At 42.7% G+C, this 14,524-nt stretch overlaps 1 protein-coding gene across 2 annotated transcripts; it reads left to right on the top strand.

Moving 5' to 3' along the window:
* Positions 1-1,729: 1,729 nt before the first annotated feature.
* LOC116362577 (zinc finger protein 664-like) lies at positions 1,730-11,946 on the top strand. Of its 2 annotated transcripts, XR_004207754.1 has the most exons (3): positions 1,730-2,355; positions 6,991-9,336; positions 9,508-10,456. XR_004207754.1 is itself a non-coding variant. In XM_031816651.1 (2 exons), the coding sequence occupies exons 1-2, from the start codon at positions 2,028-2,030 to the stop codon at positions 7,914-7,916; spliced, it is 1,254 nt and encodes a 417-aa protein (XP_031672511.1). In that variant the 5' UTR covers positions 1,730-2,027; the 3' UTR covers positions 7,917-11,946. The 2 variants fall into 2 exon arrangements, 1 of the variants encoding a protein (XP_031672511.1); XM_031816651.1 differs by having other exon boundaries at positions 6,991-11,946.
* Positions 11,947-14,524: the final 2,578 nt, after the last annotated feature.

The following is a 14,524-nucleotide window of genomic DNA, read 5'->3' on the forward strand; positions in this document are numbered from 1 at the left end:
CTGGTGCCCTGCCTTCTCTTTCTAGAAGGGAGGCCTTCACTGGTGCCCTGCCTTCTCTATCTAGAAGGGAGGCCTTCACCGGTTCCCTGCCTTCTCTATCTAGAAGGGAGGCCTTCACCGGTGCCCTGCCTTCTCTATCTAGAAGGGAGGCCTTCACTGGTTCCCTGCCTTCTCTATCTAGAAGGGAGGCCTTCCCTGGTGCCCTGCCTTCTCTATCTAGAAGGGAGACCTTCACTGGTGCCCTGCCTTCTCTATCTAGAAGGGAGGCCTTCACCGGTTCCCTGCCTTCTCTTTCTAGAAGGGAGGCCTTCACTGGTGCCCTGCCTTCTCTATCTAGAAGGGAGGCCTTCACCGGTTCCCTGCCTTCTCTATCTAGAAGGGAGGCCTTCCCTGGTGCCCTGCCTTCTCTATCTAGAAGGGAGACCTTCACTGGTGCCCTGCCTTCTCTATCTAGAAGGGAGACCTTCACTGGTGCCCTGTCTTCTCTATCTAGAAGGGAGGGCTTCACTATCTGGAAGGGAGGGCTGAGTATGAGAGAGTGGCTGTATGAATGTTGATGAGAGGGCTGAGTATGAGAGAGTGGCTGTATGAATGTTGATGAGAGGGCTGAGTATGAGAGAGTGGCTGTATGAATGTTGATGAGAGGGCTGAGTATGAGAGAGTGGCTGTATGAATGTTGATGAGAGGGCTGAGTATGAGAGTGGCTGTATGAATGTTGATGAGAGGGCTGAGTATGAGAGAGTGGCTGTATAAATGTTGATGAGAGGGCTGAGTATGAGAGAGTGGCTGTATGAATGTTGATGAGAGGGCTGAGTATGAGAGAGTGGCTGTATGAATGTTGATGTGTTTATCCTTCTATCTGGTATATGACTGAGTTCTGTGATGTCATTATCTGGTGTTTGACAGAGTTCTGTGATGTCATTATCTGGTGTATGACAGAGGTATGTGGTCAGTTGGTATATTGATAAGTGATAGGTTCTATTATGTTTCATCAAGGTATCTTTATTCATGTAGTTTACGGCAGGTAGCCTAATGGTTAGCGCTTTGGGTCAGTAACCGAAAGGTTGCTAGATCGAATCCATGGGCTGATAAGGTTAAAGTCTGTTGTTCTGCCCCTGAACAAGGCAGTTAACCCACTGTTCCTAGGCCGTCATTGTAAATAAGAATGTGTTCTTAACTGACTTGCCTAGTTAAATAACGGTTAAATAAAACATCTAATTATCTCCGTGTAGAATTAGTACCACTCGCAGAGTCGTGGCAGGGGTGCAATTTGGGTCAATAAAAGATAGCTAGCTAACTTTAATAAAGAATTAGAGATATCTGTTGATTTTCTGGTTCATTAGGAAACTTAGATCTGCGTTTTTGGCATATCTACAGTCAAATATTCTTAGTTACAGCCACACACACACACACACACACACACACACACACACACACACACACACACAAACTGTAAAAAAAATAAAAATTAAACATTCTTTCTCTCGCTCCCTCTCATATATAGTGGAGCGAGTGAAGGAATGTTATTTTTTAGTTTACTTTTCAACAGAACATTGTACAAATGGCAGCAACATGCTGAACAGTACAACTAGCATTTGAGTATTACAATTGGCTAAATACAATAAACGACAGGTTTTGAATGGACTTGTTATGATATTGCATGCCAGAACAAACACAACGTTGGGAATATTTTCCTAAACTGTGTTACCCACTCCAGTCAGCAAATGGCGATATGCGTCTTTCAGGTGGCGCTTCTTGCGTGACGTATTAACTAGTGGACGGAACAGCTTCCTCAACAACAAAACGGCTGATTCAACCACCTCGGTAGCTTGCTAACATAAAACCAAAACATTGAAGCTCTGTAGATCATTGGGTTTGTATTAACTTCAGTGTTTTTAACATACTGTCTGCGTCTTTACTAGTTATTCCATTTAATATTTAAGTTGTTAGTCAGCTAGCTGACTGGTTAAATTAGCCGAGCACTAGGCTAGTCGCTAAAGCTAACTAGCTAGTTAACATCCCCGACCATGAGTTCATTAAGCTACTCCCCTCCTGCTAAAGAAGAGGAGGTCTGCTGGACGGAGAAAGAAGTTATTGTGAAAGAGGAGAAGGAAGAGGAGGCTGTTACAGTTAAAAAGGAAGTAGAGGGTGAAGCTGTTACAGGGAAAGAAGAAGAAGCTTTCGGAGTGAAAGAGGAGGAAGATAAACAAGAGAATGTCGTTTTTGTTGAGGAGGAGAATATGACTGTATTAGTAAAAGAAACGGAACAAGTTTTTGGAGTGAAGGAGGAGGGGGAGATTACTGTCACATTGGAGGAGGAGGAAGAAGAGAATAATGGAGATCTGATTAACACCAGTGAGTACTGTCTTAAACTGGGGCACAAACTATGTTGTTGTTGAATCCATGTCTCTGAATATCTCTTTCTGTCGAACTAATGTGATTTTAAAGGGTATTTCTACTGAAGTTATGGGTGATTCCAGTTCTATGGACATTACATGTTGTACCTGGGGCGGCAGGGTAGCCTAGTGGACTAGTAACCGGAAGGTTGCAAGTTCAAATCGGAAGGTTGCAAGTTCAAATCCCCGAGCTGACAAGGTACAAATCTGTCGTTCTGCCCCTGAACAGGCAGTTAACCCACTGTTCCATTGAAATAAGAATTTGTTCTTAACTGACTTGCCTGGTAAAATAAAGGTATATAAAATACATTTTGTACACAAATCAAAACTTTATTTATATCTCACAGAATAGATAGACAAAATATAAATGGTCTGTAGTACCCCTTGGGCAGAGTGTATACCCAAGAAATCTGGAATCTACATTTTGGCATGTTGGAGAAATAAAAACAAATGGAAGCTTTATGGTTGTTACATGAAATGGACAAGCTTTTTTCATCCTTAAGGACTGTTAAAGTCTATATGTTGGAGTTCAGGCTTCATCCTTAAGGACTGTTAAAGTCTATATGTTGGAGTTCAGGCTTCATCCTTAAGGACTGTTAAAGTCTATATGTTGGAGTTCAGGCTTCATCCTTAAAGACTGTTAAAGTCTATATGTTGGAGTTCAGGCTTCATCCTTAAGGACTGTTAAAGTCTATATGTTGGAGTTCAGGCTTCATCCTTAAGGACTGTTAAAGTCTATATGTTGGAGTTCAGGCTTCATCCTTAAGGACTGTTAAAGTCTATATGTTGGAGTTCAGGCTTCATCCTTAAGGACTGTTAAAGTCTATATGTTGGAGTTCAGGCTTCATCCTTAAGGACTGTTAAAGTCTATGTTGGGAGTTCAGGCGTCATCCTTAAGGACTGTTAAAGTCTATATGTTGGAGTTCAGGCTTCATCCTTAAGGACTGTTAAAGTCTATATGTTGGAGTTCAGGCTTCATCCTTAAGGACTGTTAAAGTCTATATGTTGGAGTTCAGGCTTCATCCTTAAGGACTGTTAAAGTCTATATGTTGGAGTTCAGGCTTCATCCTTAAGGACTGTTAAAGTCTATATGTTGGAGTTCAGGCTTCATCCTTAAGGACTGTTAAAGTCTATATGTTGGAGTTCAGGCTTCATCCTTAAGGACTGTTAAAGTCTATATGTTGGGAGTTCAGGCTTCATCCTTAAGGACTGTTAAAGTCTATATGTTGGGAGTTCAGGCTTCATCCTTAAGGACTGTTAAAGTCTATATGTTGGAGTTCAGGCTTCATCCTTAAGGACTGTTAAAGTCTATATGTTGGAGTTCAGGCTTCATCCTTAAGGACTGTTAAAGTCTATATGTTGGGAGTTCAGGCTTCATCCTTAAGGACTGTTAAAGTCTATATGTTGGGAGTTCCGGGCTTCATTTGAGACGTTTTAAGTAGGAAATGGCATTACTTTGGACTATTACAGAGTAGGAGGCCTAGTCTATAAAGAGGCGTTCTCAGTCGATCATATTTCATGGCTTTTAGAAAGCTTATTTTTCCCCAATCACAGCTTTCCTCCAGTATTAGTTAAATTGATGTTAATGAAGCCATACAGGCCAAATTGAAGTGTCTTGAGTTTAGTTTGCCTGTTCTGGAGTCTTGTAAAGATACGGGGGTTGACTGGGACAGGCAATGTAACGTTCGGATCATCTTGAAACTTTCTCTCTAAAGCTAACTTTCATTAAGGTTTTACATGGTCTATAATTGGTTTCTCTCTTTTCAGTATCATTTTTCAGCGTTCTGATATCATTAACATCCATAAGCAATTGGATTCTCTTCGAAAATATACTGAAATGAAAACTGTTGTTTTAATAGAAAGATGATTTAAGGTGTTTATCAACAATCTGTCTATTTATTTTCTACAAATGAAAGCCCTTCAATTTACAGTGCCTTCAGTACTTATTCATACCACTTATTCCACATTTTGTTGTCACAGCCTGAATTCAAAAATTTATAAATTAGTCTTTTCTCAACCATCTACACACACTGTTCACTACCCCATAATGACATCACAATACCCCATAATGACATCACAATACCCCATAATGACATCACAATACCCCATAATGACAAAGTGAACGCATGTTTTTAGAAATTGTTGCCAGTTTATTGAAAATTAATTACAGAAATATCTCAATTACATAACTATTCACACTCGCTTCTTCTGTGTTCACTGTGCACCTTCCCACCATACAGCCACCAAGCCCCTCCCCCTGTCACCAAGCCCCTCCCCCTGTTACTCACATCAACAGACGAAAGATCACTTCTTCCTCTCTGACGACAAGCAGTTTCAACTCGCTATTTGAGGTTTGGTCTAATAGAAACGGTCATTTGGACACTGAAACACATTGAGACATGACCTTAATAGAGGAGAACTTTAACCTTTCTCACGATACCATTCTAATGTGGCAACTCCTCAAATTGTGCGAAGAGCAGCCCTAGTAAAGCCTACCCTACTAGTAAAACCCTACTAAAACCTACCCTGCTAGTAAAACCCTACTAAAACCTACCATGCTAGTAAAACCTACCCTGCTAGTAAAACCCTACTAAAACCTACCCTGCTAGTAAAACCTACCCTGCTAGTAAACTACCCTAACCCCTACTAGTAAAACCCTACTAAAACCTACCCTGCTAGTAAAACCTACCCTATTAGTAAAACCCTACTAAAACCTACCCTGCTAGTAAAACCTACCTTACTAGTAAAACCCTACTAAAACCTACCCTACTAGTAAAACCTACCCTGCTAGTAAAACCTACCCTGCTAGTAAAACCTACCCTGCTAGTAAAACCCTACTAGTAAACCTACCCTGCTAGTAAAACCCTACTAGTAAAACCTACCCTACTAGTAAAACCTACCCTACTAGTAAAACGCTACTAGTAAAACCTACTAAAACCTACCCTGCTAGTAAAACCTACCCTGCTAGTAAAACCTACCCTGCTAGTAAAACCTACCCTACTAGTAAAACCTACCCTACTAGTAAAACCTACCCTACTAGTAAAACCCTAGTAAAACCTACCCTACTAGTAAAACCTACCCTACTAGTAAAACCCTACTAAAACCTACCCTACTAGTAAAACCTACTAAAACCTACCCTACTAGTAAAACCCTACTAAAACCTACCTTACTAGTAAAACCCTAGTAAAACCTACCCTACTAGTAAAACCCTAGTAGAACCTACCCTACTAGTAAAACCCTAGTAGAATCTACCCTACTAGCAGACCCTAGTAAACCCCTAGTAGAATCTACCCTACTAGTAAAACCTACCCTACTAGTAAAACCTACCCTACTAGTAAAACCTACCCTACTAGTAAAACCTACCCTACTCGTAAAACCTACCCTACTAGTAAAACCCTAGTAGAATCTACCCTACTAGTAAAACCCTAGTAAAACCTACCCTACTAGTAAAACCCTAGTAGAATCTACCCTACTAGTAAAACCCTAGTAAAACCTACCCTACTAGTAAAACCTACCCTAATATTGGTACACCAGCTGCTTCATGTTTCTGTCCTCCTTCTTCATAGCCAACTCAACATGAAGGATTCACATCTTCATATCATGCTCTTCTTTTTAAATACATTAGTTTGTGTTCATGAAATTCCATGGCTCAGTTTCTCATGCATGCTCAGCCTCTTTGTCTTTATGTCACTAACCTGGGTCAGAGGTCAATCTTCCTTACTGTCTGCTGCAGATGTAGTTGGCTGACTTGCATCCTGTTAAGACAAGTCTCCTCCAAGTCTTAACCTCCAAGCTATGGTGATCATCTGCCTCTAGAAAAACATTACTGCATTAGAGAACATTATTTCGTCAAGAGTTGAGTTCACTACATATTTTGTTTATCATGAGAGTACAAAAGGTGACTGACAACATTTGAGATGTTCCCTGCAGTCCGCGGACGGCACATGTTGAATGAAAGTGTCCTCTACCAATTGAGAATTGGAACGTTCCCCCATCTGAGCAGTCCTAATGGTCATGATTGGGGTTACCTTCCAGGGGTTGCTGGCTATCAATGATCCCGGGTCAACAAGTCCCCCAGCCAGTGGCGTGTATTACCAACAAAACAAAAAAACAACCTACACAATTGATTTAGTAAATAAAGCAGCACTGAAATCTAGCAACACTGCACCAACTAACTTCCTGTCATCCATACTCTTGAACCAATCATTTGTCACCAACAAAACGTAACAATGGATCAAATGCATCCTATTATAGTAGATTTTTCAGACTTTTCTAGACCAGACTTGGTTTCCAGCTGTTGTACAGCTTTTGACTTTGTCATAGTGAATAACTTGACCTCAGGTTGAGGGATCTGATTTGGATTAAAACCCCTTTTAAATAGGAAGACAGTTTTATCATGTGGAGGTTTCATTCAAGGTCGTATTCATTAGTGAAAAACGTAGCAAAATGTTTTGCATCGGAAAACAAAAACAAGCGTTTCTTATTGGACAAGTTCCGCTTCTCGTCCTTCTCCATTTCCCATCTGTTTTCATTCGTTTCTTGTGAATAAGATACCAATATCTGTTACATGAAATACTTTGTTTGTCTTTGGCAGGAGAGAGACAAGACTCGGAGGAACCAGAGGCAGAGACGTCCAAACCAGCAAGACGACACCAGTGCTCCCAGTGTGAAAAGAGTTTTACCAAGTTAGGGAGCTTGAAAATACATAATAGAATACACACAGGAGAGAAGCCCTACCAATGCTCCCAGTGTGGAAAGCAGTTTACCCAGTTAGGGACCCTAAAATTGCATAATAGAATACACACAGGAGAGAAGCCTTACCAATGCTCCCAGTGTGGAAAGAGATGTTCACAGTTAAGTTCCCTGAAATCACACGAGAAAATACACACAGGAGACAAGCCTCACAAATGCTCTCAATGTGGCAATACTTTTAAGCGGTTAAGTAACCTGAAAGATCATGAAAGAGTACACACTGGAAAAAAGCCTTACCAATGTTTCCATTGTGAAGAGAGTTTTGGCTGGTCAAGGCAACTGAAAGCGCATGAGAGAACACACACTGGAGAGAAGCCTTATCACCACTGCTCCCAGTGTGGAAAGAGTTTTACCCAGTTATGGAACCTGAAAGCACATGAGAGAATGCACACAGGAGACAAGCCTCACAAATGCGCTAAATGTGGAAAATCTTTTAACCGGTTATATAACCTGAAAGTACATAAGAGAATACACACAGGGGAAAAGCCTTATCACTGCTCCCACTGTGGTAAGAGTTTTATCCTATCAAGGGCCCTGGCAACGCATAAGAGGACACACACAGGAGAAAAGCCTTACCATTGCTCCCAGTGTGGAAAGAATTTCACTGACTCAAGTAACTGGAAAAAACATGAGCTAACACACTCTGTAAAGAAGCGTTTCCAGTGTTCTCGTTGTGAAAGGAGTTTTAAGAAGTTAGGGAAACTGAAGCAGCATGAGAAAATACACACTAGGGAGAAGCCTTTTGGAACTGCTCCCACTGTGGAATGACATGTACCTGGTTAAGGCAACTGAAATTACATGAAAGAATCCACATGGGAGAGAAACCTTACCAATGCTGCTCCCATTGTGGAGAGAGAGATTTCACACAAACTTACAGTTCATGAGTTAACACACTGCTCCCACATTTGTCTAATTTTGGACTGAAAGTTGGTGCTTTTGTGGTTTTGTTTATGTCCTTATTGCCAAATGAAATCAGAAGGAGAAAGCCTACTCAGAAATACATTTTATGTTTTTTTAATTTCCTGTTTTAGGGGGTTGGGTTGGATACAGGATATGAACCTGGTTTAGGGGTTGGATACAGGATTTGAACCTGGTTTAGGATTGGATAAATAGGCCTGAAGTTAAGAAATGGGAACTTATTGAGGAGGATAGGCTACTCCAGAGAAAGGCGGGAAGGGTGAGGGTACCAAAGGAAGAGGTGTACCGAAAGAAAGTCAGTAAGCGAGAGGGTGCAGGAGTAGCAGTAACCAAATTAAAAAGCTTCACCCATAGACACAGGCAAGAAACACAGCAGGACAGAAAGATAAAGGCCAGAGGCCCAGAACAGCCACCTTTGGGGGAGGTAACCTCTCCAAGCTAATAGACGGAGAGATGGCAGAAAGGGTTAGGAAAGAACTACTGTTGGATGCCGGAGCAAGGAGGACAGGGCCCACGGGGAGGAAAGAGGGGTGCCCCATATGGGCACTACAAGCAGCAGAAAAAGCAGAAGTGAGAGAGAAGGAAAGACAGAGTGAAAGGGGAGTAGGGAACCCGCCTAACTGGGAGAAGATGGATCAACTCTCCAGGGAAGTGACGAGATGCGAGGAAGCAGCAGGAGATCTAAGGAGGGAGTTAAAATATGTAGGGGATCAGTGAGTTAAGATATTAGGACCCAGCAGAAAGGACAAGAAGAGGGGAAGGAAGGGCTATAACAGATAGAAATTGCTAACCCCATTGTCCCCTGATTCTAACCCCATTGTCCCCTGTATCTAACCCCATTGTCCCCTGATTCTAGGAAAGAGATGTGAGAGAAGAATCAGGGGGAGACCAAAGTAGTGACCTTCAGATAATTATAGGAGAGTGGAGCATGGAGTACATGGAGTACATGGAGTACATGGGGGTACATGGAGTACATGGGGGTACATGGGGGTACATGGAGTACATGGGGGAATATGTGAAACATTGGCATATATTCGATAAACCGGACCTACACAATTGTTGTGAAGGACACATGTTAAGCTGGACAACAACTGACAACCTAGATATATGTGGGGGTTGTGCAAAAAAGCTTAGAGGATGATTGCAAGGGAGACTTTCATGGAGAGGGAGAGACTTAGAAAGTACGTGCCTAGATTGCCTGACAGAAGGTAGAGACTGGCCTGGAGAGGGAGAGACTGAGAAAGTACGTGCCTAGATTGCCTGACAGAAGGTAGAGACTGGCCTGGAGAGGGAGAGACTTATATTGCCTGACAGAAGGTAGAGACTGGCCTGGAGAGGGAGAGACTGAGAAAGTACGTGCCTAGATTGCTTGACAGAAGGTAGAGACTGGCCTGGAGAGGGAGAGACTGAGAAAGTACGTGCCTAGATTGCCTGACAGAAGGTAGAGACTGGCATGGAGAGGGAGAGACTGAGAAAGTACGTGCCTAGATTGCCTGACAGAAGGTAGAGACTGGCATGGAGAGGGAGAGACTGAGAAAGTACGTGCCTAGATTGCCTGGCAGAAGGTAGAGACTGGCATGGAGAGGGAGAGACCTAGATTGCCTGACAGAAGGTAGAGACTGGCCTGGAGAGGGAGAGACCTAGATTGCCTGACAGAAGGTAGAGACTGGCATGGAGAGGGAGAGACCTAGATTGCCTGACAGAAGGTAGAGTCTGGCATGGAGAGGGAGAGACCTAGATTGCCTGACAGAAGGTAGAGACTGGCCTGGAGAGGGAGAGTCCTAGATTGCCTGACAGAAGGTAGAGGCCTAAAATGAGGTTGGTAGTAAAGAGAGGGAACACATGGGAAGTGAGAACTGATGGGGAAGAAGCCAGACTAAGAATAATGTACTTAGGACAAGAGATAGAGTGGGATAAAGACTCAGGTAGGATAAGGATGACAGGACTAAATAATGAAATATATTACACAGGATGGACCCAAAAGAACGGATTCATGGAGCCCTCGGTGCACCGGGTGTGACAGGGGCACCTATGGAGAGTTGACTAGGCAGTCGGCCTCAGGGACTAAAATAACAAGTCCCTTTTGTAAGCATTGCTTCTGCAACATGACCTGTCATAGAGATAAGGGCATATGGTATCGGGAGGAAGAAGAAGAAGCTTGGCCCTTTGAAAGCACATTTACGCAGCTTATGCTAGGAGGTAGAACAGTAGCTAAAGGGCTTACCAGAGACTGGAGGTTTGTAAAGAGCAGGCACCTCATAGATAGGGAGGAGAAACAGACAGGACCAGTATGGGATGGTACAGGCACAGGATGGGAAGGCTCTAGCAATAAAATATTTAGGCAACGAGGAAAAGCAGGAAAAGAGTCAAGGGAAGATCTTGGAGAGGGGGGGGGGGGGGCAAAAGGCAAAAAAGAACAGACCCCTCCCTCAGTGGCCGGTCCAGTTCCAGGGCCACATTCATGGGCTCTAAGGCCATCTGTTGACTGGGGGATAAAATAAGAAATCGCCACAACAGCAGGTGACCAGCAGAGGGAGCCAAATGCATGGGAAATACAAGTACTGGGAATTAAACAAGAACCAACCTACAGGGAGACTGAGGAGGAGTGGTATGAACCGACCTACAGGGAGACTGAGGAGGAGTGGTATGAACCGACCTACAGGGAGACTGAGGAGGAGTGGTATGAACCGACCTACAGGGAGACTGAGGAGGAGTGGTATGAACCAACCTACCAAGACAACGCCTCAACGCATGAATACCTATGGGCATCAGTGCTGAAGGAACTAACATTGGACTAAGTGCTACTTAATACGTAATGTAATGGCACACTGTGTTAAGATAGATTCTACTCCCGAACATCTTCCCCCAAACGGAGTGTCTAAAAGAGGTATAAAAGGAGGATAGATCAGTGCCAAGGCATGATCCTCAACCTATATGATTTGGACATCATAGAGAATCATCAGACCAGGTAAATTACTTGTACTATACTCTGTTTGTATTGACTACTTTGATCTCAAGGCGCGAGCAAACTATTGACTGGTATATCTTAAATAATTGTGTTGTACACTGGAATCTCACACCTTATAAAAAGAATAAGTGAACGAGTTTGTGTACAAGAGGACTTCACCCCTCAACAGCGCGAGGCGCGGACAAATCTAGATAGCAACAACGTTCCATCTTTGGTGTGTCAGTAACAATCGCAGTTCGGCAAGATTGGAAAAGCCCAGAAATAGTTAAAGCCTCGTAGTAGCCAAGAGTCGATAAAAAGCAATCAATTACTAAACAGTAGGCAGTAAAAACCATTCGGACTAAATAAGAAGATTATAGTCGTATAAACAGCAGAGGTCAAAATATTACTACTCTTATAAAGAGCAGTTTCGGGAAGGACCAAGGGAACAGAGCGTCAAGGTAAATATATGGGTGTTTGCTTTGTTTAAAGAGTCATAAAGAAGTGTGTTAAGCTTTTTACCTTTGCAGATATGACTTGGCATAGTACAGCACATAGCATAGCACATAGCATAGCACATAGTACAGCACATAGTATAGCACATAGCATAGCACATAGTATAGCACATAGTACAGCACATAGCATAGCACATAGCATAGCACATAGTATAGCACATAGCACATAGTATAGCACATAGCATAGCACATAGTACAGCGCATTAAGGATTGATTGAGCATTATTGATGTATTAGGAAACTGTAGAACCATTGAATTGTAATAACGTGTATAAAGACAAAAAACAGAGTGACTTAATAAAAGCTTGAAACTTTGACAACTAGGCCAGATTAACGATCTGGAGAGCAAACGCCTTTGACACTCTCACTGAACAGAAAGTGACCCTGGTTATAGGTTAAAGTGATTGCACTAAAGAATATTTCATTGTGTGGACAATAATATATCTTTGGAAAAGTCAAATACATATAGTTTCCCAGTGACTACTAGCTGACGAGCATAATAACTAACAGAAGATTAGTTATTAGGTATTGATATATAAGAGAAGAAGACCCAATGTAAGGGATTATAGGAAGAGTCTATAAACATAAAGTAATCATCTATCCAAGACCTCATACTAGACCGGGAAATAAGGGAGTGACAACGTGAACGAAGGAACAAACCCAACTCACGGGAAGGGCCATTACGAATACATAGAAGAGTTGGTAGGGCTGCACGGCAAGGCCCTTGTTACACCGAAGTGACAAAAATCCTAAAGTACTCTGCCCAGCCAGAGGACGGGATAGAGGCCTATGCTGCAGGCGACGGGCAAACGTCAGCACCGTGACACTTCTCCCTGTGTGTATTCTCTCATTAGACTTCCTAACATGTTCAAACTCTTTCCACAATGGGAGCAGTGGTAAGGCTTCTCCCCTGTGTGTTTTCGGTCACAAGCTTTCAGGATTCCTAACCGGCTAAAACTCTTTCCACAATGGGGGCAGTGGTACATCCCTGTTAGTGAACATTTATCCTTTGCCAAGATAATCCATCCACCTGATGTGGCATATCAAGAAGCTGATTAAACAGCATTATCATTACACAGGTGCACCTTGTGCTGGGGACAATAAAAGGCCACAAAAATGTCACATAGGGAGTGGGCAATTGGCATGCTGACTGCAGGAATGTCCACTGGAGTGTTTGCCAGGGGATTTAATGTACAGCACCAGTCAAAAGATTGGACACGCCTACTCATTCAAGGGTTTTTCTTTATTTTACTCTTTTCTACATTGTAGAATAATATAGTGAAAGCATCGTAACTATGTAATAACACGCTAAATCATGTAGTAACTAAAAAAAAGTGTTAAACAAATCAAAATATATTTTAGATTCTTCAAAATTGCCACCCTTTGCCTTGATGACAGCTTTGCACACTCTTGGCTTTCTCTCAACCAGCTTCACCTGGAATCCTTCTCCAACAGTCTTGTTGGAGTTCCAATACATGCTGATGTTGGCCACTTTTCCTAACCTCGGTCCAATTCATCCTAAACCATCACATTTGGATCGACATCGGGTGATTGTGGAGGCCAGGTCATCTGATGCAGCACTCCATCACTCTCCTTCTTGGTCAAACAGCTCTTACACAGCCTGGAGGTGTGTTGGGTCATTGTCCTGTTGAAAAACAAATGATAGTCCCACTAAGCCCAAAACAGATGGATATCGCTGCAGAATGCTGTGGTAGCCATGCTGGTTAAGTGTGCCATTAACTTGAAATAAAATCACTGACAGTGTCAACAGCAAAGCACCATCACACCTCCTCCTCCATGCTTCACGGTGGGAACCACACGTGGAGATTAACCTACTCTGCATCTCATAAAGTCATGGCGGTTGGAACCAAAAATCTCAAATTTGGACTCAATAGACCAAAGGACAGATATCTACCGGTCTAATGTCCATTGCTCGTGTTTCCTGGCCCAAGCAAGTCTCTTATTCTTAGTGGTGACCCTTTAGCAGTGGTTTCTTTGCAGCAGGACTGATTCACACAGTCTCCTCTGAACAGCTGATTTTGAGATGTGTCTGTTACTTGAACTCTGTGAAACATTTATTTGGGCTGCAATTTCTGGGGCTGATAACTCTAATGAACTTATCCTCTGCAGCAGAAGTCATTCTGGGTCTTCCTTTCCTGTGGCGGTCATCAGAGCGCTTGATAGTTTTGCACATGAAGAAACGGATCGACTTACTTCATGTCTTAAAGTAATGACGGACTGTTGTTTCTCTTTGCTTATTTGAGCTGTTCTTGCCCTAATATTGAATTAATATTTTTAACAAATAGGGCTATCTTCTGTATACCACCCCTTACCATGTCACATTACAACCGATTGGCTCAAACGCTTTAAGAACGAAAGAAGGACTACGATCCTACTGCCCCACAATTTATTGGGCATTCTCCTCTACTATGTCCTTGTGTTCAGAGGCCTACACCTGTCCTATGTCCTACTGTTCAACAGTCTACATCCTTACCTCCTGTGTGGTTTATCTCATGTCTTCTCAGGTTACCTAACTCCTTAAAACTCTTGTCACACTGGGAGCAGGGGTAAGGCTTCACCCCTGTGTGTATTCTCTCGTGTGTTTTCAGGTTACATAACTGGGTAAAACTTTTTCCACACTGGGAGCAGTGGTAAGGCTTCTCCCCTGTGTGTATTCTCTCATGTCTTTTCAGGCCACTTATGTGGTTACAACCCTTTCCACACTGGGAGCAGTGGTACGGCTTTTCTCCCGTATGTATTGTCTCGTGTATTTTCAGGCCCCCTAACCTTGTAAACCTCTTTGCACACTGTGAGCAGTGGTATGGCTTCTCCCCTGGATGTATTCTCTCGTGTTGCATCAGGTGTCCTTTCTGGTTAAAACTCCTCCCTGTATGAATTCTCTCATGTTTTTTCAGATATCCTCTCTGGTTATAGCTCTTTCCACACTGGGAACAGTGGTAAGGCTTCTCCCCTGTGTGTATTCTCTCATGTTGTTTC

The sequence above is a fragment of the Oncorhynchus kisutch genome, unplaced genomic scaffold (genome assembly GCF_002021735.2).
Source record: "Oncorhynchus kisutch isolate 150728-3 unplaced genomic scaffold, Okis_V2 scaffold847, whole genome shotgun sequence".
Taxonomy (NCBI): domain Eukaryota; kingdom Metazoa; phylum Chordata; class Actinopteri; order Salmoniformes; family Salmonidae; genus Oncorhynchus; species Oncorhynchus kisutch.